This window comes from Giraffa tippelskirchi, chromosome 8 (assembly GCF_054371585.1).
Source record: "Giraffa tippelskirchi isolate mGirTip1 chromosome 8, T2T-mGirTip1v1.2.pri, whole genome shotgun sequence".
In the NCBI taxonomy this organism is placed as follows: Eukaryota; Metazoa; Chordata; class Mammalia; order Artiodactyla; family Giraffidae; genus Giraffa; species Giraffa tippelskirchi.
In genome coordinates this window covers 35,852,577-35,876,091 of record NC_137282.1, presented here as the reverse complement: position 1 = coordinate 35,876,091, position 23,515 = coordinate 35,852,577, and the positions used below count along the sequence as shown (strand labels likewise).

The 23,515-nt window shown below is 37.6% G+C and overlaps 1 protein-coding gene across 11 annotated transcripts in view; it reads left to right on the top strand.

Annotated features, from left to right (window-relative positions):
• The window catches only part of WDR17 (WD repeat domain 17), a 65,399-nt gene that overhangs the window by 2,456 nt on the left and 39,428 nt on the right, over nt 1-23,515 (top strand). For 7 of the 11 annotated variants that reach the window (XR_014063346.1, XM_081523877.1, XM_081523876.1 and 4 more), the window contains exons 2-5: nt 17,517-17,645; nt 18,845-19,028; nt 20,352-20,582; nt 23,130-23,381. Coding sequence is in view for 9 of the 11 variants with exons in the window: in XM_081523877.1 (XP_081380003.1) it covers nt 17,523-17,645; nt 18,845-19,028; nt 20,352-20,582; nt 23,130-23,381 (790 nt within the window). In the remaining 2 variants the exon portion in view is untranslated. Of the gene's footprint in view, nt 1-6,099; nt 6,188-10,343; nt 10,466-17,516; nt 17,646-18,844; nt 19,029-20,351; nt 20,583-23,129; nt 23,382-23,515 lie in introns of those variants that run through there. The other 4 variants (XR_014063345.1, XM_081523869.1, XM_081523870.1 and 1 more) reach the window with 2 other exon arrangements.

The window sequence follows — 23,515 nt, the reverse complement described above, 5'->3', positions numbered from 1 at the left end:
CAGTGTTATTTGCTGTTAAAGGGATAAATGATAATTGTCATATTCAGAAAGGCTCTTATCAAAAGATGCAAGAAATATTTTCCCATGCTTTGATCAGGATGCTATAACATTCAGAATTTGGTTTATAAATTTGAATGCCCAGACACGGAGAAATTATAAAAGAAGTCTTAAATAATTTTCCTTATGCCCAAGTTCTTGTTTTCTTCCAAACTGTTTAAGTTGTGAGCATGGGCCAGTATCCCATACAGACTCATTTGTAATTACATTAGTAAGTTCAGTTTCATATCTCATACACACACAAAAAAACCTGCTTTCAAATTGGAAAGTAGAAAATAGCTCTCATTATTGAGCACTCATGTTTGATGTACTGTTGGAAAAACTTCATTTTCCAGTATCATATCTCCACATGGAGTGCTGAAAAATTGAATAGTTGGTTAAGAAGTTGTTGTTTAGTTGCTAAGTTGTGCCCAACTCTTTGCAAACCCACAGAGCCAGCCAGGCTCCTCTGTCCATGGGATTTTCCAGGCAAGAATACTGGAGTGGATTGTTATTCCCTTCTCCAAGGGACCTTCCCAACCCAGGAATCGAACCTGCATCTCTTGCGTCTCCTACATTGGCGGGCAGATTCTTTACCACTGAGCCACCTGGAAAGCCCCTTAATAAGGAGTAGGCAATACTTAATTTTGACCCATGAAGATAAAACATTTTGCATAAATCTTAATGAAAAGAGTTATACAAATTTTATTTTAAGGTAAACATGGTAGCAGATTTGGAGGAGTCATTTCTGAACGTATGCTAGAAGCTTTCTTAGAGATCAGTCAAATTAGCACCATTATTTTGTAGATGAGGTCACTCAGCCCATAAAAATTAAGTTGCTCAAAACTGGGAAAATTTCAATGGGGAGCTGGTCTACCATCTCAGGCTCTAACACTCAGCATTGTGCTGCTCCCCAAAGAGGTGTAAAAATATATCACCAACTTCATTTTCTCTTTTATTTTATTTCAAGTATTTCAAAAGTTTGACTAAGATTTAGATCATTTTTGCACTTTTAAATGATTATTGTACATAATGAACAAATTACATGTGTTTGGTCTTCTCATATAGAAAGTTTGCTTAAAATATTAGTTAAAAAGTGTTTTCCCCTAATCTAGAATTTTTTGATCTAATCGTTAATATGATTTAAGTTTTTCTGCAAAGTCTTCTGTGACTGGGGGGCATCTAGTTGTCTTATAAATTCCTTATCCTAATGTACCCCAGTGTGATTTGAGGGTACATAGCCATCACATCTACAACTGAATGATAGAAATAAGAAGCTTCTGAAAGTTACTATCTGAAGCCTGGATTATGTTTATCATTGGGTGAGATTTTGAAGTTGGATGCATTTATCTTCTAGACTTTCTGCCCTTTTGGTATCGGAGGCCATCTAGAATGGTGTTACTGGGCATGTAGCTTAGACCAGCAGCGGCAGCATCTCCTGGGAACGTGTCAGAAGTGCACATTTCCAGGCTAAGGCCCTACTAAGTCATATCTGAGAGAGCCCCTAGAATCGGTGTTCGCAGGAGTCTTCAGTGATTCTCATGCGAGGTAGCACTTGAGAAGCATCATAGAAGGTACATCGTGGCCTTAGACCTGGCCTCCTCTGGGGCTGGTAGTGTTCACAGTGACTGCACTGTTAAAACTTTCCTTGAACTACTAAGTAAGTGAACTCATTCCTGAAAACACAGTTATGCATATGTTTCATAAACATCTAGTTTTCAATAGTAGCTTTTGGAACATAATTTCTCACTTTCATCGTTAATGACATCGGTTTATCTGTGTGGGAATTTTATGTTGGCTAAGAGTATAGTTGTTGACAGGTGGTCTGTTGACTGGATTAGCAGCCTGTCTCATGTACGTATCAGCCCTGCCTGAGCTGATACAACTCTTCACTTATTAAATGTTAGGATTTATTTCCGGCTTCCTATCAATGTAAGGATGCATATATTAAAAAGGCAATTTTGGATTTACTGACAATGTGTGTCTTTTCATCTTAAAGCTTGAAAGCTTTTAATCCACTTTATTTCCTTTGATGGTTTTTCTCAATACGTGCCAAAAATAAATTTTAATACCTTTGACCAGAACATAAAAATGTCAGTGTAACTGACTGTTTCTGCCAAATGAGTACCCTAATTTTCACAGACAGATAAGCATAAAGGCCCACCCTACTTTAAAATCTCATATATAAAATCCAGGTTACAAAGCAGATTAACTAGAAGGGGGACAGGAATCCTCAGGTTTATAGAACAATTCCTGCCATAGCTTCTCAGATCTTCCTTCATGAGGAATGAGCATGTTTATAAAAATACTCACTTTTGCCATATCCTATTTCCCAGCGGTGCAGTGGTAAAGAATCTGCCTGCCAGTGCAGAAGGTGCAGGAGATGCGGGCTCAATCCCTGGGTTGGGAAGATCCCCTGGAGAAGGAAATGGCAACCAGCACTGTAACTTTTGTCTGAAGAATTCCATGGACAGAGGAGCGGGGCAGGCTACAGTCAATAGGGTTGCAAAGAGTCAGGCGTGACTGAGCACACTCACACATTATAAAAATAATCCTGTATCTTTTTGTGATGAATATTAACATGTTTACTTTCATAATGTCTCTTTCAATGAAATATTTACCTCTTAACTTCTTGGTTTATAGGTGAAAATGTTATTTCACTCCTCTGTTTCTCTTTGGCCAAGCCTCTCAAACTGGTTAATTGAAGTTACATAAATGACCCCTGTTGTTCAAGGAAAGTGGATTATGCCTTTGATCAAATTAAAACTCATTTCTTCATTGCAGCTCAAAAAATTCTGTAATCCTTGAAGCAACCTAGAAAGTCTAATTTCATTCATAATCATTCATTTCAGTGGTTAAATGTAGGAAAATATAAAAATAAATATCTGGATGAACGACAGATGAAGTGTGTAGATGGATGAAGAAGTAACTGCGTTCACGTTGCCACATCTCTGAATCAGTGTCTTGGTCTTCTTGGTCTTGCATGTAATTAATTCTGTGTTTGGCTGATCAAATGGGAATTCATAGTGCTGTACGTGGTCATTCTGTGAGTCCAAACTACCACAACCATAATAGCCTTGTTCTTTTCCATTTGCCATCTAATCCAGGATTTTAACATAGGTTAATGCTGTACTTGTGACCTATTTTATCATCTAAGCTTTTAAGAACATCAGGATTTGGCATATGTTGGCAATGCTTAGATACAATGTGCTTGCCCTGCCAAGCACGTGAAAGGTAAGTTTAGGAATGATTGAAATTTAAGAGATTAATCTTGGTCAGTAGAGGATAGCAGAGGCAATTTATCTGTTAAATATCTTTACTGTTGTTGAACTGAGCAAGTAGTTCTCAAGCTGTACTGTGGTATGTACATTATCTGGGAATGATGCTAAAAAGCAGATTTACAGACTCCATCCTAAGATTCTGATCTATTAGCTTTAGAGTGTGATCCAGGAAGCTGCATTTTTATCAAGTTTCTCAGTTAATTCTGATGCAAGAGACCTGAGAACCACACTTTGAGTTGCACCAATTTACAGATCTTTAAAATTATATTTATCCTTGATAATCTGTGGGTGTACCTATCAGTGAGAATAGTGGTCATTTAGAATTATGTATACTAGACAAAGGAAGATCTCAAGTTAGTAGGCTAATGACTGCTTGAAAAAGAAACCTTCCAGTTTTGTTTTTTTTTTTTACAATTTACAAATGTTTTCTAATGAGCACAGATTGACTATCTGTGTTTATTAGAATTCTTTGCATAACTCTGAGCATACAGTGTATTTGGATTTTAAAAACTAATTTTAACATGATGTTTTTAGGGCTTTTATTTTATTTTATTTATTTATTTTTTTTTTTTATAAATTTATTTATTTTAGTTGGGGGCCAATCACTTCACAACATTGCAATAGTTTTTGCCATACATTGACATGAATCAGCCATGGGTTTACATGTGTCCCCCTCCTGGACCCCCCACCCACCTCCCTCCCCATCCCATCCTTCTGGATCATCCCATTGCCCCGGCCCTGAGCCCTTGTCTCATGCATCGAACATGGAATGGTGTTCTGTTTCACATATGATAATATACATGTTTCAATGTTATTCTCCCAGAACGTCCCACCCTCACCTTCTCCCTCAGAGTCCATAAAATTGTTCCATGCATCTGTGTCTCTTATTCTGTCTCGCATATAGGGTTATCGTTACCATCTTTCAAATTCCATATATATGCATTAGTATACTGTATTGTTGTTTTTCTTTCTGGCTTACTTCACTCTGTATAATGGGCTCCAGTTTCATCCATCTCAGTAGAACCGATTCAAATGTATTTTTTTTAATGGCTGAGTAATATTCCATTGTGTATATGTACCACAGCTTCCTTATCCATTCGTCTGCTGATGGACATCTAGGTTGCTTCCATGTCCTGGCTATTGTAAACAGTGCTGCGATGAACATTGGGGTACACGCGTCTCTTTCAATTCTGGTTTCCTCGGTGTATATGCCCAGCAGTGGGATTGCTGGGTCATATGGCAGTTCTATTCCCAGTTTTTTAAGGAATCTCCACACTGTTCTCCATAGTGGCTGTACTAGTTTGCATTCCCACCAACAGTGTAAGAGGGTTCCCTTTTCTCCACACCCTCTCCAGCATTTATTGCTTGTAGACTTTTGGATAGCAGCCATTCTGACTGGTGTGAAATGATACCTCATTGTGGTTTTGATTTGCATTTCTCTAATAATGAGTGATGTTGAGCATCTTTTCATGTGTTTGTTAGCCATCTGTATGTCTTCTTTGGAGAAATGGCTTTTATATTAATACAGGTGATAGATTTCTACTAAAAAATTTACAAAATTTTGAAGAGGACAAAGAGGAGTTCAAGAAGACTACCTTGAATTTCTGCATCGTGCTCTATCTGTGACCCTGACTTTGGAATTCACATTTTTATATATTTTGATTGACTTTTCGGACTCTTTCTCAAGCCTGCCAGGAGTGCTCTTGTCTCAGAGTCTCTGCTTTTGCTGCTTTCCCACCAGAGACTTTCTTTCATATTCTCTCTTCTCTTCTGCTTTAGATCTTGCTCAGCATTACCACAGTGGGCCTCCTGCGCCAACTTCTAGAAGTTTATGGCGTCAGCTCATCTCCAGAACTCGTGCTCTTTCCCTGCGTTCTTTTTCTCCGAGCCACAAATTGCCTTGTAATAGTCACCGTTTACTTATTTGTTTTGCTCATTTTCTGATTTCTTCCTTAAGAATATAAAGTATGGAAGGGCAGGATTCACACCTGTTCTGCAGGGTCTTCCATCTTCTGTGCCTGCCTGGCAGCCGCTTGGTGCTCAATACGTATTTGTGGAATGAGTGGATGGGTTGAAAAATGATTATTAAAATTTTAGGAAATGTAAATAAGTCCAAGGAATAATACATTTCCTACTCTTAAATAGCCAGCTATTAACTTTGTGATGTGTATTCTTTTATTTTTAATGTGTGTGTATGTATATAGATTTATAAGTATATGTAGATATAAATTATATGTATACATTTTCCAGCCAAAATTTCTTAATTGGCATTCATTCAAATTCATTAGGGAATATAGGTTATTTTCTGCAAGAGAACAGTCAGATAAATCCAGAAGATAAGGTCTTTTGTAGGACAGCTAGCAGACGCTCTTCAGCAAGTTCACATCATGATAACAAGCACGTTCTAGATGAACAAACCTTAATAGCAATATTGAATGCGTGGACCTGTACTGGATTCTGATTTCAACACGGCAGTTTCATAGAGGACGCCTGGGGGGTAGTTGGGGGTAAAGATGGAAGACGGACTGGTTGTTAGAAGTTGCTGTGTGTGTAGCTCTCCCAGTGCGGTAAGTTTCTTGGAACAGTTGTGGGTTTTTTTCTTTTCTGTTTCTTGTTCATCTAGCATTAGTGCCTAGCCATTATATTTATGCACTAAATATTTTATGAAATGAATGAAATAAAATGATGCAGCAGATATACCTGGATAAATACATTTTTCACTAAATAATGAGGTGGTGGTGGTTTAGTTACTAAGTGGTGTCCAACTCTTGCAATCCCACAGACTGTAACCTGCCAGGCTCCTCTATCCATGGGATTCTCCAGGCGAGAATACTGGAGTGGTTTGCCATTTCCTTCTCCAAAATAATGAGGTAGATGCATATGCAATTAATGTGTTGAGTGAGGCAGAATAGGAATAATTTAATATGCTCTGCTCTGTAGGTAATAATGACTGAATTTTAGTAATAGTGTCTGCCTGTAGGGGTGAAAACATGATAGTTAATTATATTTAAAGACAAGGAATTATGAAGGTTATAACTAATTGATATTATTGACTAATTTAACTAGTTCTGTTTTCTAAAATATGATTTAAAATTATGTAGTCTAAAAGCCCTGCCTGAGGCTTGGTTGCATATAACAGAGAAATGTAAAATAATAATGGCTCAAATAAACAGAAAAGGTTGGAGGTAGGAAGTCCAACAAGTTTCCAGGGATCTTGGCTTCTTCAGCTCCCTTTTTTACCATCTCTTGGGTCCACTCTGCACCATTGTAATCCTTTCTGCCCTCAGCCTTCATTTGCACGTTCCAGGCAAGAGGTAAAGTGTGGGCTGAAAGGATTGGCAGCCTTTGCTAATGTAAAGAAAAAGTCCTAGTGTTTTTTGTTTTCAAGTATTTGTGCAAACATAGTGTTCAGTAATACACTTTCTTTTTTTTATTTTTAGCTTTGTATTGGAGTATAGCCAATTAACTATATTGGGATACTTTCAGGTGAACACAGAAGGGCCTCAGCCATACGTATTCATGTATCCATTCTCCCACAAACTTCCCTCCCATCCAGGCTGCCCCATAACATTGAGCAGAGTTCCCTGTGCAGTACAGTTGATCCTTGTTGGTTATCCATTTTAAATATAGCAGTGAATACACTTTCTTTATTTCTAAGATTATTTTCTCTAATGCTAGATACATCTGAGTTTTACCACATGTTTTTCAGGGGACATTTTGAATTCATTGACTCTAGGTCTTATGAAATAGCAAAAACAAAGGTGATTTTTGTACAAGGAAATGTGCCACTGGCTAAAAATACAGATACTTTGAAGAGTTTATTATACTCTTTCTGCTGCATTCACTTTCATTAAAAAAAGAACTCTAAAATGTTTTTCTTTGAATTTGTTGTGTTTATATATCTTAGAAATACAGTACATTTAAGAAACTAGTCAAAATAGATTTTCTTAGAAAATCAAGTAACAGTTAACTTGGAACTCCATTACACAGTTTAAAAGTAAACATGTGCTGGATATTTTAGACTTATTAAATTACCCTAGTGTGAGTCATTTTTTATTTTTAGAATAGGTCAGTTTAGAGATTCGATTTAAGAATTTTGTTTAAATTTTCAGGAGATGAAGATTCAATAACGCATTAAAAAGAATTTATTGACTGTGATGATTTTGATACATAACACGATCTTGAGATTAAATCTGAGAGAATCATTATTAAATCTTCTAATGCATTAACATGTTATACCTCTATCCCTTTGCTTAGGATTTTTACATTTAACTTATGAGAGTGGTTTCTCTGTAATTTCCTTTCTTATAAAGTCTTTTTCAGGTTTTGGCAGGATATAAAGAATTGATGTGATTCCTTTTTATTATACTCTTAATTTGTGTAAAATTTCTTCTTTAAATATTTGTAAAAATTCACCAGTGAAATCACCTGGACCTGGGAGATTGTCTGTGGGAAAGTTTTAAATTTAGACTCATATTCACATACAGTCTAGTTAGGTTTTCTCATTCTTGCATCAACTTGGGTAACTTTATTTATCCAGGTTATCTTGGCTATATTGTGATTATTTTTAAGATTTTCTTTTTTTGTTCTTATACATTAAAAACATCGTGTGACCTAAGCTAACGAGACAGATATCAGATGGTCACTTTGTTACTATGATTAGAGTCATGGATAACTGAAGGCTGTTGTCAGCCATATTGATTTGTTGTTGTTCAAGGGTGACCTTTCAAATTGTTCTTAGGGTGTAGCTATTAAATATCTTGGAAGGTCTGGTCAAAGCATGAAATGCTGGGATGGGAGCTGTGTGTCTCGACAGATCTCTGCAAGAATTTAGGAGCTGCCTGGGGCAGATTGCTCGGGGAACAGTCCCATGGAATAGTGGGAATTAAGGACTCAGAGGATCTATTATGGGCATGGCATTAACAGGCATCCACCATGAACCGAACATGGCCGTCATCAGACTCGGTTGATTTTCCTGTGGACCCAAATACACACATCCTTAATCTATCCCATCTCATTCCCCTGCCCCTGTTTAGTAGACTCTGGTCTTCACGTATTTCCTGTTTTGAGATTATTTATTCCTGTGACAACCTTCCTCACCTGCCTGTCCCTGATATTGCTTCCAAAACTACTTGTGAGTTACAGAAATATTAGTGCATGTCTCTGAGAGAGACTTAACACATTGTGAAATATAATGACTAGGGCCCATAATGGGGCAGAAAACTCCAGGGGGAAATAAAAAGATAAATGAAAATGTCCGATTGATGGTAGAAAATACAGCCCAGTTATACAATACCTACCTACTTGTGGACAAATTCATTTTAGTTTATTTTCCTCTCTTAGTTTTGTTAGTACTAGAAAGCACTGCTGTGGGTTTTTAGTGTATAATTTCTTTTTATTTAGATTATATACCTGAGAGCAGAAATGTGCACTTTACTATTGTGTAGCTGCAAATTTGCACATTAGCATAATGAGCATGAAAGAAACTCTGTGAGCATCCTAAGAATCTCCCTCGTGGCTCCTGTCTGTCACGACTTCCTTTTCCCTGAAGAAAACTCGGGTAACTTCTAACAGCGTAGATTTGCTTTGCTTGTTTTGAAACTTTTATAAATAGAATCCTAGGATATTTATGTGTGACTTTCAGTCCAGTTACATTATGTGGTTCATTCATTTCATTGTGTGTGGTTCGTTTTAATTATTGTGTGTGATTATCCTATGATTTTTAATCTCTTTGACTGGGGGGAATCTGGTTTTTCAGAGAGGTCTGTGTGTCTCCCCGTCTTCATCCCTCCTCTGAGGCAGCCAGACTCCACTTGGGAGCTGCGGTGGGTGCTGAGGGAGAGAGAACACTTCCGCTCCTCTCGGGTGAGGGGTCTGGGTTTGTCTTGGTTCAGGATGGGAGCCTGTGGCGATTCCTGCTCCCCGCCTCAGGCTGGGTAGGGCTGGTAGCTTTTGCTTCTTCCTTCTCCCTGTTCTGTGGTTTGGGGAGGGGGCGTCTGTCCCTCCCTAGAGGCATGTGAAGTTTGCGTCCCTGGGAGCAAGGGTCTGTGTCTCCTCTCTGAAGGATTCCTAGCTTAAGGGTTGTGCTTCGTTTGAGAGGAGGATTCAGAGACCTAGGCCGAGTTCCACGCCTGTCAGCTCCCAGGGGCCGAGTGCCTCCTACGTGCCCTACCCACTCGGGACGATGTCTGACTTGCCCCCCTCTTTCTCTTGAGCGCCCCGTTGAGGCCTGAGGCGATCTTCCAGGCGAGGGCAGCTCAGCTCTGTCAGGGACCTCCAGTTGTTCTAAACTGACTTTCTGTTAGCATCAGCCTTGAAGACTTGAACATCACAGTGTTACCCGGTTCCCTCCTACCCGCTTTTGTGGCTTCACCTCTTGCCCACACCTTGTCCCGGTGAAGCCGTTAGTCGGTTTGGTCTCTCCAGGGGCTGGGCTCCTCACTCTTTGGAATTCCCTTGTGTGCTTTGCACCCTGTTAGGTGATGTGCTTAACTTTTTGACGCACTTAGGTAATTGGCAGTCTGCTAACTGGCTTTACTCTCAGCGGTGCCTGCAGATGGAAATACAGGATAGGCCTTGTCATTGTACCCCTTGTAACCTGGGAGCTTTATTCTAGTTTTATATCCAACTCCTGATGTTAAAAATGGAACACATTTTCTATTTCTTGTTGTTTTGTGTTTTCTTCTGGATTCCTTTCTTTTTAACGTGACTACTTTTAGAAATAATTTACCTATTTCTTGCAAAAGTTAAATCCAAGATGTTTTTTAGACTGAAAACTGAAAGCCTAACAAAATATTTGACATAGCATTCGCTAGTACTATATGACATAATTATTATTTGACCTATTTCTTATTTGACTATAGGCTTGCATGTTCTGGTTTAGCATTATTTTTACAGATACTGTTATTTCTAAATTATTAAAGCTGTTGCAGCTGAAATGTGTTTGTACTTCTAGCTGCTTATGCTGAGCAACATTTCATGAGAGAGTTTGGTAAACCCGGTTGAAACCCATTGTTATTACTTTAGGTGCTGACTGTTCTGATGCTGGTTTCCAATTGCCTTGATTAAAGTAGAAACATTCTATGGCTTGGATGACTTACATTTCACATTGGTTTGAGCAAGATGATTGGTATGAAGGACTACAAAGAGTAAGATACATTTATGTTGTATTTATAATTTTCTGTGATTTTTTTTGCTTTACTGCTCATGCAGCTGTATTTCTGTGTCATGTATATTGTGGACATTTTTGCACTGCAGTATTCTGAGGATAAATAAGATACTTATTTGATAGATTGAACAGCAGAGGTAAGAAGATAATATATAAGGATAGTCATCGTTATAAATTGAAGAAAGGTGTTTTTTTCTATCCTGTTTTCAGATGAATTCTTAATGTTTTCAGATTGTCTTTAGGCTTTAAAGATAAACTAGAATTCTTTCTAATGAGATTAATGGATGAAAATAGAAATGATTTCAAGAAAGTCTGTTTACTTAAGGAAAAACATTTCATGATAGAAATGTGCTAACACAATGTATTATAATAATATTGTAAAAGAAAATGAAAAAAATGTTCTGAAGAAGAGTGCCATGTTCTATTTGATAAATTTTTAGGCAATTAATTATGTTTCAAAGGGATTTGCATTGTTACTATGGCAACTTTTGCATAGCATAGCTATTCTGATCTATTATTGCAATGGCAGAAAACTACCGTTTTATTAGATACCTTATCAACATGGATTTAGTTTAGAATAACCTAGGATTTCTCTTTGATTATGTTCACCTTTTAAATGAAAGATTCCTTGATTGTTTAAATGAAGGCAATTTGTGGATTTTACTTTTCATTCGTGAGTGGAACAAAAGAGACAGAATATCTTCATGTAGTTTTACCAACTTTTCCCCACTGTGGTTTGTGGGCAGTGTTAGCACTCAGTCGTGTCCGACTCTTTTGCGACCCCATGGGCTGTAGCCCACCAGGCTTCTCTGTGCATGGAATTCTGCAGGCAAGAATACTGGAGTGGGTTGCCATTTCCTTCTCCAGTGGTTTAAGGGCATATATTACTAAAGACACGCAGTGCTGAATTTTTCTTTCTCCTTACTTCTTCAGGGTGCTATCCTAATCACATCAGTCAAAGATATTTTCTCAGTATTTTACGTCTTTTAATTTATCTTTTTAGTTGTAAATCCTCAGCAGTTTAAGCCTCTTGGGTTTTTTTGTTGCAGATTTCTTTTTCAGCTGTGAGACAAGCTGGTAAACATCTCTGGAGCCAGTAAATATCTTACTCTGGAGAATAATCCTCGTGTTGTGGATTCTAAAGCATTCTTCATCAGGGAGGCTGAGAGTCAGTGGGTAGCTTACTATCCTGAATTCCAGCCTTACCCATAAATGATAGAAATGTTTCAGTGTATGAGTTTAATAGTGGTGTTTGAAGTTGCACTGGACACACACACATACCCACCCACCAAGACACGCACACACAGAGACATGTACACACACTCTGACTCTAGCATCCTTTTTTTGTGTTATGTATTTTAGATGTAATAACAGTGCATTTCGGATGCTCAGACAGAAGACTCTTTTTCAAGTGTACACTGTATATTCCTCTGTGGAAAAGAAAGGGGATGATAGTCTAATTGTGGGGGTGGGATGGAGTGGCTGATTTTTAAAAAATATTTTTTTTACTAAAATTATGTGTTCCTTTATAGTGATTTTAAGGCAGCTCATGGAGATTTTGTGAAGATTCAAAATTTTTCTCTCCACCATAACTCCAGTCTGCCCTTTAAAACACTGTTGGCCTTTATTAGTGAGTTTATTGTTCTGAGACATATTAAAAGAATAACCTGTTCTCATACATAGATGTAGTTCAGCCCTAAAATTGCCATATCCTTTTCATGAGTTTGAGCTTTTCTTGGGTCAAGTTTTAATCTGTTCTTATACAGACTTAGATGACAATGGAACATCTTATTCTAAGTAATGAAAATTGAAACATGATTATTTAATTTCCTCTAAAATTCCACTGTATAATTTTTCAGATGATATGAATGTGCCTGTATACCCTATATAATAATCATTCAGCATACTGTATTTTTCCATAGTTGTTTTTTCAATGTTTACTGAAAAAGATAAGTTGGTTTTTAAGTAATAAATTATAATTTAGAAAGAGTGGTTGAAAAATCACATACAAATATGAGTTTTATCTTAAGATCACTAAATTGGCCTTTATACTTTGATATAAAATATCAAAGATATTTATATATTTGACATAAAATATAGCTTTTTGATAGGAAATCTATTTGATATAAATATATATTCAATGTCAAATATATATTTGGCATAAATATATTTGATATAAATATACAATATATGACATAATATATATGTCAAAATATGTATGAAAAATATATTTGATGTAAATATATATTCAATGTCAAATGTATGGATTTGGTATAAATATATTTGATGTAAGATAGCAAATATATTTGATTTGCTATATAAATTTGATATAATTAATATTTATAGCATATGCATATATTTCTACAAACACAGCACATGTATGTGAACTGGATTTTAACTTAGTTTTGTAACTGTTTTTGGCAGTGTTGTAACTCTAGCTGGATTTAAATTTCATGGTTATGTTATATTGTAACCTTGCCTGTGCAGAGATGAGCTTTATTGTTATACAAATCTAATTCAAGTATATTCTTATAACTTGTTTTTTTGCATTTTATACACTTACCCTTCACTGGAATTACAATGTATGTGTCATGTATTTCATCCAAGATTGAAACAAAAAATAAAATTTAGGTTAAAAAAATAAAAATAGTATTTCTGCAGGTCTGCAGTTGCCAAACTGCTGACATTGTCAGTTGCTTGTGAGGTGACAATGCTCAGGCTTTCTTCCTGAGGCCTTTGTAAACCTGCGTTATTCTGCAAAATGCCCGGCTTAGTACTTCATCTTTACAGTGAGTGTTTTGTTTCTGGGCCAAAAAGACGGTGTCTTCTGAAACAGCAACTGTTTAGGATGGACATGGAAATACATAGGTGGTTCACATAAAAATGAAACATACTGTTAAGTACAGATAAAAAGAGTACATAATATTTATCAAAAATATAAAATTACCTGTCATATACATTTGAAATATATTGGATTACCTATATGTGTGACATGTTTTGTAGGATTTATATTTAAAATATAAATGTGTATTTTGAAATGGGCCTTCAGTTGAATGTCTTCTACTTTCAGTGATGCAGAATAACTAACTGTAACCTTTCATGCTGACCATGATATCGAAAGCTTCTGGACACTTTGTCTCTTCAGCAATTGTAGATATCACTTAATAAAAGTGATATATACATATATATATTATGATACTTTTGAAAAATAACAAAGAAGTTTCAAATACTAGCAGTTTAAATACATAATTTAGATTTATAGATGTGATAGTATTCATATCTTTAATGATGCATGATTTTTAATATCTCATTCAAAACCCCTAATTTTTTAAAGAAGCTGCCATTTGGTTTTTTCCTATTTATTATTTTAATGGCTGGCTTGGAAAAGTTCTTCAACTCTGAATTCTAAAGGATTTAAGTTGTTAGACTATAAGACAACTTGTAAAAGCTGCCCAGGAACATACCACAGCAGACCAAATTGTATGAAAATATTGAAATGTTTATATTATCTGAATTTAGGAACTAAAAAGAAGTAAATCAAGATACACTGATAAAGTAAACATATATTAGCCTGGATTTAGAAGTGATTTATTTTTCTTTGATAAAGACTTAGCAGAAGGACTTAATAGTTTCTACTTTGGCGTGTGAGGAGCCCAGAATTCCTCACTGTGGCCTAAAACAAAACAAAACAATAAAAAACTGAAAAATCAACAACTCCTCCTTAGAGCCTTAAGAGATTTGAAGTCACCAGGTCACCCGCTGCCCCCCACATTGGAGAGACGGACATATGTGGAGAATCACAGTGCGCCAGAGCAGAAACCCACGAGCAGAAACCTCAGCGGTAATTGGTGACTTGCTGGAGGCTCATGTATTGAGTCCCAGAGTTAAAAACTCCCGGGGGACCCAGTAATAAGGAGGCCTCCAGGCTTTTCTGAGTTTTGCCTCCAGGACCTTTACTAGGTTTTCACAGTAAATATCAGAGAAAAAAACCCTGCATGCTTCTGGCAAGGTGAGAGGAAAAGGAATTGTTTTGAAATATGTCAGGGCATCCTTCTTCTTAGCAAGGCTGCTTACCAGGCTGTTTCTCCTGGTGAAACAGGAGAAACTGTTTTACCAGAGCCTGAACTGCAGATATTATATCTGCAGCAAACCTGTCTGGGAGAAGGAAAATACCCAACCCCTACTAACCATCCTGTCCCACCTGCTGCTGCTGCTAAGTCATCTCAGTCGTGTCCAACTCTGTGCGACCCCATAGGCGGCAGCCCACCAGGCTCACCTGTCCCTGGGATTCTCCAGGCAAGAACACTGGAGTGGGTTGCCATTTCCTTCTCCAATGCATGAAAGTGAAGAGTGAAAGTGAAGTCGCTCAGTCGTGTCAGACTCATAGCGACCCCATGAACTGCAGCCTACCAGGCTCCTCTGTCCATGGGATTTTCCAGGCAAGAGTACTGGAGTGGGATGCCATTGCCTTCTCCCTAGGGGAGGAAAATCTCCAAGAGGACTGCTGAAATTCCCATTCCATGGGCATGGGCTTACTGGAAGACAGAGAACTAATCACAGTCATGGGACTACAGCATCATCTTAACATCACAACACTGAAGACCTACTACTGGCCGCAGTTCTTTTAGCCAGTGATATCATGTTCTCCTGTCAACAGAAGATTACACGGCACACTAAAAAGCAAAAAAAAAAAAAAGCAAAGTTGAAAGAGGTTAACTAAGGATCAGCACCAAAGTCAGATACGGCAGGGATGTTCATCTATGTCCAGCTTTTGTAGTTGGAGACTTTAATACTGCTCTGTCAGAATGGAACAGATCTAGTGGACACAAAATTAGTAGCAACATAGTTGAACTCAGCAACACCTTCAAGCAACTGGATGTAATTTGATGTCTATCAGCTACTTCATCTATCAACAGCAAATTACACATTCTTGTCAAACTTACATGGGAGATTGATAGAATAGACCATATTCTGGACCAAAATCATACCTTAACAAATTTAAAAGTATAGAAATAATGGTGTCTGCTCTGAGACAGTGAAACTAAACTAGATATCAGTAACAGAGAGCTGGAAAATCCCCAAGTACTTAGAGATTAGACAACACTTTTCTGTGTAACACAAGGATCAAAGAAGAACTCTCAAGAGAAATGTTGAACTAAGTGAAACTGAAAATACAACTTAACGAAATTTATGGGAGGCAGGAAAAGGAGTGCTTGGAGGGAAATTTATTGCATTGAATGCATTTATTAGAAAAAAGGAAGCTCCAAAATCAATCATCTAAGCTTCTGCCTTAGGAGACTAGAAAAAGAAGAGCAAATTGAATCCAAAGTAAGCAGAATATAAGAAATAATTAAAGCAGAAAATAAAAGGGCAAGAGACTTGAGAAGACACCACCTCACTGAAGGTGATGGATGACATGCAAGCTTATGGAAAGATGCCCAGCATCACAGGTGATTAGGGAACTTCAGATTAAAGCAACAATGAAATGCTGCTACATGCCTGTTAGACTGGCCCATCTAAACCACTGACAACACCAACTTTGGTGAGAAGGTGAAGTAGCAGGAACTCTCCTTGTCTGTTGGGAATGCAAAATGGTGTGGACAGTCTTACTTTTCTTTTCCAAATATAAACTCAAAATTTGTTTACACACAAACCTTACATCCCAAGGATAAACTATAAAAGCCTATTTAATTCACATGTAGTTGAAATAATGTATATTTTCAGTGAAAAGTAATATTGCTGTAATATTGTGAAAGGGAAAAAGTGTTGTTGTTTTTTTTAATCAAGAATGCTTGGTGTCATTAGGGGAGGAAGAAACCAGATATTTGTAGCAGTTTCTTATACTTGTAAACACTCAAAAGCACAATTTTTTTATCATGCTGATTTTCACTGCAGATTATTTACTTTTTGGGGAAATGGATCACTAGTTTCACTGAGATAAGGGAATTTAATGGGGTGAAGAAAGAAAAAACCAGAGTGGAAAAAAGGTCTTTTCAGGAAGTGGAACTATGAAATAAAAGACATATAAAGAAGAAAGTAGTTTTTTAAATAAATGAGAGTTAACGTAACTGACTCTGGGCTTGTTTACTCTAAAATCCTCTGCCCTGCCATATAAATGATGTATATTCTGTAATTTCCAGTTTCCTTCTGTCCCCTCTTCACAGTGAAGACCACTGGTTGCCCGGCTTGTATTCCTGCCTTGTGTACCTCAGATAGTGTTTGTAAGGATGCTAGAGGCAATGTGAAAACAGATTCTGAGACAGAGGTCACCATACTCCCAGTACTGTGTCGGCTCTCAATGTTTTACATTTGAACTTGCTGCCTTGAATGCTGCTGCTGCTGCTGCTGCTGCTGCTAAGTCACTTCAGTCGTGTCCGACTGTGCGACCCCATAGACGGCAGCCCACCAGGCTCCCCCGTCCCTGGGATTCTCCAGGCAAGAATACTGGAGTGGGTTGCCGTTTCCTTCTCCAGTGCATGAAAGTGAAAAGTGAAAGTGAAGTCGCTCAGTCATGTCCGACTCTTAGCCGACTGGACCCCGTGGACTGCAGCCTACCAGGCTCCTCCGTCCATGGGATTTGCCAGGCACGAGTACTGGAGTGAATTGCCAGTATTTAAAAATTGATACGTTTACATGAAATTCTGGATATTTCTGTCTCTTTGGGAAGTTAGTGGTACTAGAATGTGCACTTTGGACAGGAATGTGCACTTTTACGTTTCACTCTGTTCCCTGTCATTGCTGGTGGGATTCCCAGCCCTTGATCGAATGTCAGTCATTTATTTTATAATCTCACTTCCCTAATAGAAATGACCTGCCTTGATGTCTATTGATAATGACCTGCCTTGATGTCTATTGGTATTTAGAGATTTCAGCTCCCGTTCTTTGAAAGCATACACTGAGATTAATAGTGCTAGCGAAAAGTTTTTTCAGGGCATAGAGATAAGGATTTAGGAACACAGATATAAAACAATGAAGAGGTGATTTATTGAATAATGGGGATGACCAGCATTCCTCTGAATTTGTTTTTCAAGGTGAACATGTCCCAGGTAAGGCAGGTGGCACTGCTGCCTGCTGGCTGTCAGCCGTGGAACAGAGATGTGTGCGCTGCCAGTGGAGACAGGTTTGCATACTGTGCCACCCTGGCCATCTATGTTTATCAGGTAAAAGAATGCTCTTTTCAATTTTTCACTTTTTCAGGTAAGATTAATATTTAATCAAGTTTGAAAAGCTAGTGAAATACTATTAAAGTCTGTGGTTTAGTTAATAAAAATATTTAAATAGCACTTGATTTGAAATTCCTGAGTTCAGTTTTCTACATTGTGCTTAAGATCCCATGTGGGTAATTTGTAAAGTCAGAGAGGATCACTGATATGCAAAATGACTTCTTCATGCACTCGTATTTATGGACCCTTCCACTGAATGGCTTTTACAGCAATTTTTTCTATTAGATACTTTACATCCGCATTATCTACCATTGGTAACCTAAATCACTGACTACTTTAAAACTTATAAACCTATTCATCCCTACATGTACAGAAAATGCATTTATATCTTTAAACAGGCTCATGGTGTTGGGTGTAGGAGACTACGTTAGCTGTTAAGGTCTTACTGCAAGTATATGGTTAAAGACTGGTGGCATTAATAGATAATACAATAATGATTTGAAAAAGTCTCATATAACACTGTGAAAGGTTCATTATGTGTTAAAGGGAAAAACCAGGTTCAACAAAATGACAAATACAATATATAACAGTCATAAACATGTTAAAAATGATAGATGAATTGATCTACTAATTAATGGCACAATTACAAAGGAAATAGGGAAATTAGGCTATTCATTTTGTCCACTTGCATATAAAAACAACATAATGCCCTTTCCAAGAAGCAATAACATAAAACAGGTCCAAATGATACCATTGCTCTGGAAACCTTGCATATCTTAATAATGCAGTAGTGAGCAGTTGGCTGGCTTAACCTACATTTTTTGATCAAATACAGGTGAAAAACTGCAGAAAAATTATTTCAAGACCAAGGTATTTTCCCCTCATAAATAGGGCTACATAAAATATAATAAATCTCTGAATTATACATATTTAAATGTACATTTATTTTTACTTGTTTTAAAATTGATAGGTTTAATGTCAGTCCTCTCTTATTTTTTTTAAAAAATGATTTTGTTCCACTAATTGAATACATTTGAATTCACTTGAAAGTAGACCAAGCTTGCATTGTGTTTGTGTCTTGTTGTTAGGTATACTCATTTTCGTGTGTGCAGCTTTTAAAAAATAATGTGATTATTAATAGAAAGTGTATTATTTAAGAAGAAGCACTGATATGTTTTATTTATATTTTTTTTTAGTTGGATCACCATTATAATGAATTCAAACTCCATGCAATTATGTCTGAACATAAAAAAACAATCACAGCTCTCTCTTGGTGTCCACATAACCCTGATCTGTTTGCGAGTGGCAGTACCGATAATTTAGTGATCATTTGGAATGTTGCAGAACAAAAAGTCATTGCTAAACTTGACAATACAAAAGGTATATCTCTTTACTGGGATTTACTTCACTGAATGAAATATTTTTATTTCAATAAGCAAAATATTATACTTCAATAAGCCCAGGTTTTAAAGTAGTGTTTTTCAAGCTTTCTAATGAAAGTCTATGTAAGAAACACATTTCATGTCATGATTCATGGTTGTGTGTGTGCATGCGTACAAACCAAAACACAATTTCATGAAATAATCAGACTTAGTACACTGATCAATTAAAGAACATAATCAACACCAGATAATTTATGTTTAAATATAACATTAAAAATTCAAAAATAAATATAAAAACAATAATTAGAGACAATTTTCTCAGTGAGGCAATTATAAGAGATTAATAGTTAACCTTTGTGTTTTGTCTTTTAGTTTTAAAAGGAGCTATATATACATCATTGTATTTTCTTGCCCTAGCATTTATGTGAAACGTGGTCAGATCATTTTAGTCAGATCCATTTTACAGATGAAGAACCAGGCTTAGGTAACGTGACTTGTTTAATTTAAGGCAAAACTAAAATTTAAATCTAAACTCCTGATAAGACTGTAGTTTGTAGCATTAACTTTGTTATTAAATGTGTATAGTCGCATTTAACTTTTCATACATTTAATCCTTATGCCTGCAATGCAAGACACCTGAATTTGACCCCTTGGTTGGGAAGATCCCCTGGAGGAGGAAATGGACACCCACTCCAGTATTCTTGTTTGGAAAATCCCACAGACAGAGGAGCCTAGTGGGCTACAGTCAGTGGGGTCGCAGAGTCGGACACAACTGAAAGAATAACACTTAACCCCAATTTATATTTAATATCCTTTAAAGCAGGAATTGTATCCCTAACTTGTATCCCTAACTAACTTGTACACCTGGAACACCTACAGCAGGTCTTATGCACAAAAACGCTCATTATAGGTTTTCATTGCTTACAGTAAGAATTCATTGCTTTAATATTGGGTTGGCCAAAACGTTTGTTCCAGTTAGAAAAATACAAATGAACTTCTGAGGCAACCCAATATATAGTTTCCTGAAAGAAAGAAAGAACTCTCTAAGTTTCTTTGAGTATGTGAAGCATATGCTCATATGAGTAGTTTTAAACCAGAAACTAGGTATACTTTTTCATCAGAGACGTACTCTCCACATGTTCCCTGCAAGTCCTTAGGGTTACTTTATAAATTAAATTCCCAAGTAAGAGGTAATATTTTTTTAATAATGAACATAACCTTGTATTTTGGTTGTCTTGGAAGCGGAGGATGCAGATAATTTTGAACAGCATGATCTTATGCCACATCTCTCTATTGTGTATCTGTATTTAATTTATTCCAGGGACGCCTGCCTCTCTTAGCTGGTGCTGGAATGCTGGTGATGCTGTGGCATTTGCTTCCCACAGAGGCCCGCTGTTCATCTGGACCATCTCAGGACCAGACAGTGGGGTAACTGTGCACAAAGAAGCTCACAGCTTCCTGTCTGATATCTGCATATTCAGATGGCATACACAGAAAAAGGGGAAAGTTGCCTTTGGTCATATTGATGGAAGTCTATCAATTTTTCAACCAGGTAAGAATTTTTTTTTAGTCAGGTGTCTTAAATTTTATTTTTCTTATTAACGTGTAATTTCATATTTACATGGCATAGAAAGTTAACAGTATTTTAATTTTTAAATAATAGTTGTGCTTGGGCTTCCCAGGTGGTTAAGAATCTGCCTGCAAATGCAGGAGGTGCAGATTTGGTCCCTGGGTTGGAAAGATCCCCTGGAGAAGGAAATGGCAACCTGCTCCAGTATTCTTGCCTGGAGAATCACATGGACAGAGTTGCCTGGTGGACTGCGGTCCATGGGGTCGCAAAGAGGCAGACACGACTGAGCACACACAGACACAGCACAATAGTTGTGCAAATATTATCCAGTACTATGCCAATTCCAAATCACCATTAGAAGTAAATTTTATTTGTAAGACATTTTAGTACATTTCACCATCTCTTAGGGACACAATTCAACCTGTAACAACCCAATACAGACTCCTTGACTTCATTACGCTATAGGATTTTTAGCATTTAATGTGCACTGTTTCCTTACTTATACAAGAGCTAATGGGTCATGAAGGAAGCAGTACCTTTCAGTTCTGACACTGAATTCTAAATTGTGAGTTTGAAACTCTGAGACCATTGGCGTTGATACCAGCAGTGTTAGGTCTTGTCCTGAGGGGTAGTCACCCTTCCCTTCCGAGTGACTGGCTGTCACCACAGATGGTCGTTTCCGTCCTCTCGGTTCTCAGAGGAGACTATAATCTCAAGCTCTCTGCGGTCCTGTCTTTATCTTCTCTTGGAAGAAATTAATATTCGTGGAGGACTGCCCACAATAGTGCAGTTCATCCATCATTTGGAAGCAGTGATTTTTAAACTCTGCTTAGAATGTCTGTGGGTTTCTTTGTGTGTGTTGGGCAGGGGTGGGGTGGGATATCTTGGCATTTGGTCCAGCTGAGGCTTCAAGCCTTCTGTTCCCTTTCAGTCTGAAAAGCACCACTTTATTCTGTATTTGACTTCATGTAAAAAATCTCATATTAATAAAGGATTCTAGGGCCAAAAGAGGTGGAAAACTACTGTTTTAGCTATTTCAGATTATATCCTTAGACAAAACCAGATCATTAGAAAATCTGTTTTCAAACTTCATAATAGAATTGTTTTAATTAAATTGGCTTTGGTATTATTCCAGGGATCTGCACTAATCAAATTTTCATTGTTTCCTTTTGGAAATGTTGTTGAGGCATAGTGCTATGTAATGTTGCTTTTATAATCTGATATGTTGGAGAACAGTATGTAATGATGACGTTGCAGGAAGAGCTATGGTGTCTTTCAATTGTCTTATTTTTTGAGTAAGCACTTCTTTTAAAGTTTATGATACTTAGGAATAATTGGTACTTCTGTTAAGGTTGTAATCTCTGAGCTTAGCTGTTTCACTGCCTTTCTGTTGCAAACGAGAGGAACATTTAATTGCAGTTCCCATGTGGTATGTCAGCAAAAGCCTTTTTTCCCTTATCACCAGTGTGTATATAATTTGGAAGAATTAAGAGAATTGTTTGCTGGTCCTTTTCTTCACTTAATTTCATGTGCTTTATGTCCCTATTTTTCTGGCTGCCTATTTGTTCTGGTAGCCAGGAGTGAGTTACAGTGTGGCAGATGATAGGATGAATGAGGGCAGATGACTGTAAATATTGGGATGATGTTTGTCATACACCCACTTCAAGGCAATTAACTCATTTACTCGTAAAAAAAACGAACTCTGGTATCATCGTGTTCTCCACCGTAAAATAAAAAAGTGAGCACACAGATTCAGTATCTTGGGACTAGGATTTGGACCCAGGCAGCAATGGCACCCCATTCCAGTACTCTTGCCTGGAAAATCCCATGGATGGAGGAGCCTGGTAGGCTGCAGTCCATGGGGTCGCTAAGAGTGGACACAATTGAGCAACTTCACTTTCCCTTTTCACTTTCATGCATTGGAGAAGGAAATGGCAACCCACTCCAGTGTTATTGCCTGGAGAATCCCAGGGACGGCGGAGCCTGCTGGGCTGCCGTCTATGGGGTCGCACAGAGTTGGACACGACTGAGGTGACTTAGCAGTAGCAGCAGCCCGCCAAAGCCTGTGCTTTTAATCAGAACACAATGTTCTTCCTGTTGGTGAGCACCTCCCTACCCCTATGCTGTTGTAACTTAATGAAATCATAATTGTTGACAAGATCATGTGGGTTATTTTTCTACTTTTTTTTTTTTCCTAACAACTTCTCGGTAGCAAATAGAAAGACATCCAAGATGCTGGGGATTGCCTAAGCAAAGCAGTTCTGTCCAGCTGCATCCTTAGTTGTTCGGTTGCTAAGTCGTGTCTGACTCTTTGTGACCCCATGGACTGCAGCTTCCCTGTCATCTTTTGGACAAACTCTTAATTCCCCTGAATTCGCATGTCAGTTATGACTTCCACAGAGAAATGCCAGACTTGTATTCCCAGGACTCTCTGGATCAGTGGTCTGCAAAGAGGAAGTTCAGATGATCTCGGTTGTTAGTCTTATTTTGGAAATTTTGCTGAAAATCATGTTCCTTACATTTGAATAGGTAATAAAAGTCAGAAGCATGTGCTGAGACCTGAATCTCTCGAAGGGACAGACGAAGAGGATCCCGTGTCGGCCCTGGAGTGGGACCCGCTCTCTACCGACTATCTGCTCGTGGCTAATTTGCATCATGGAATTCGCCTAGTAGACTCCGAGTCACTCTGTTGCATAACGACCTTTACTTTTCCCAGTGCAGCAGCTTCTGTGCAGTGTCTGGCCTGGGTTCCCAGTGCTCCTGGGATGTTTATAACTGGAGGTAACTTTACCTTGTTCCCCAGAGCTTCAAATATGTGCATATTCTTTAATTGAGTCAGGGAAATTATACTTTTTTATTGACTGATTTTGTGTAAGACATTAATATCTCAAATACTATCATTTATTACAGTAAAA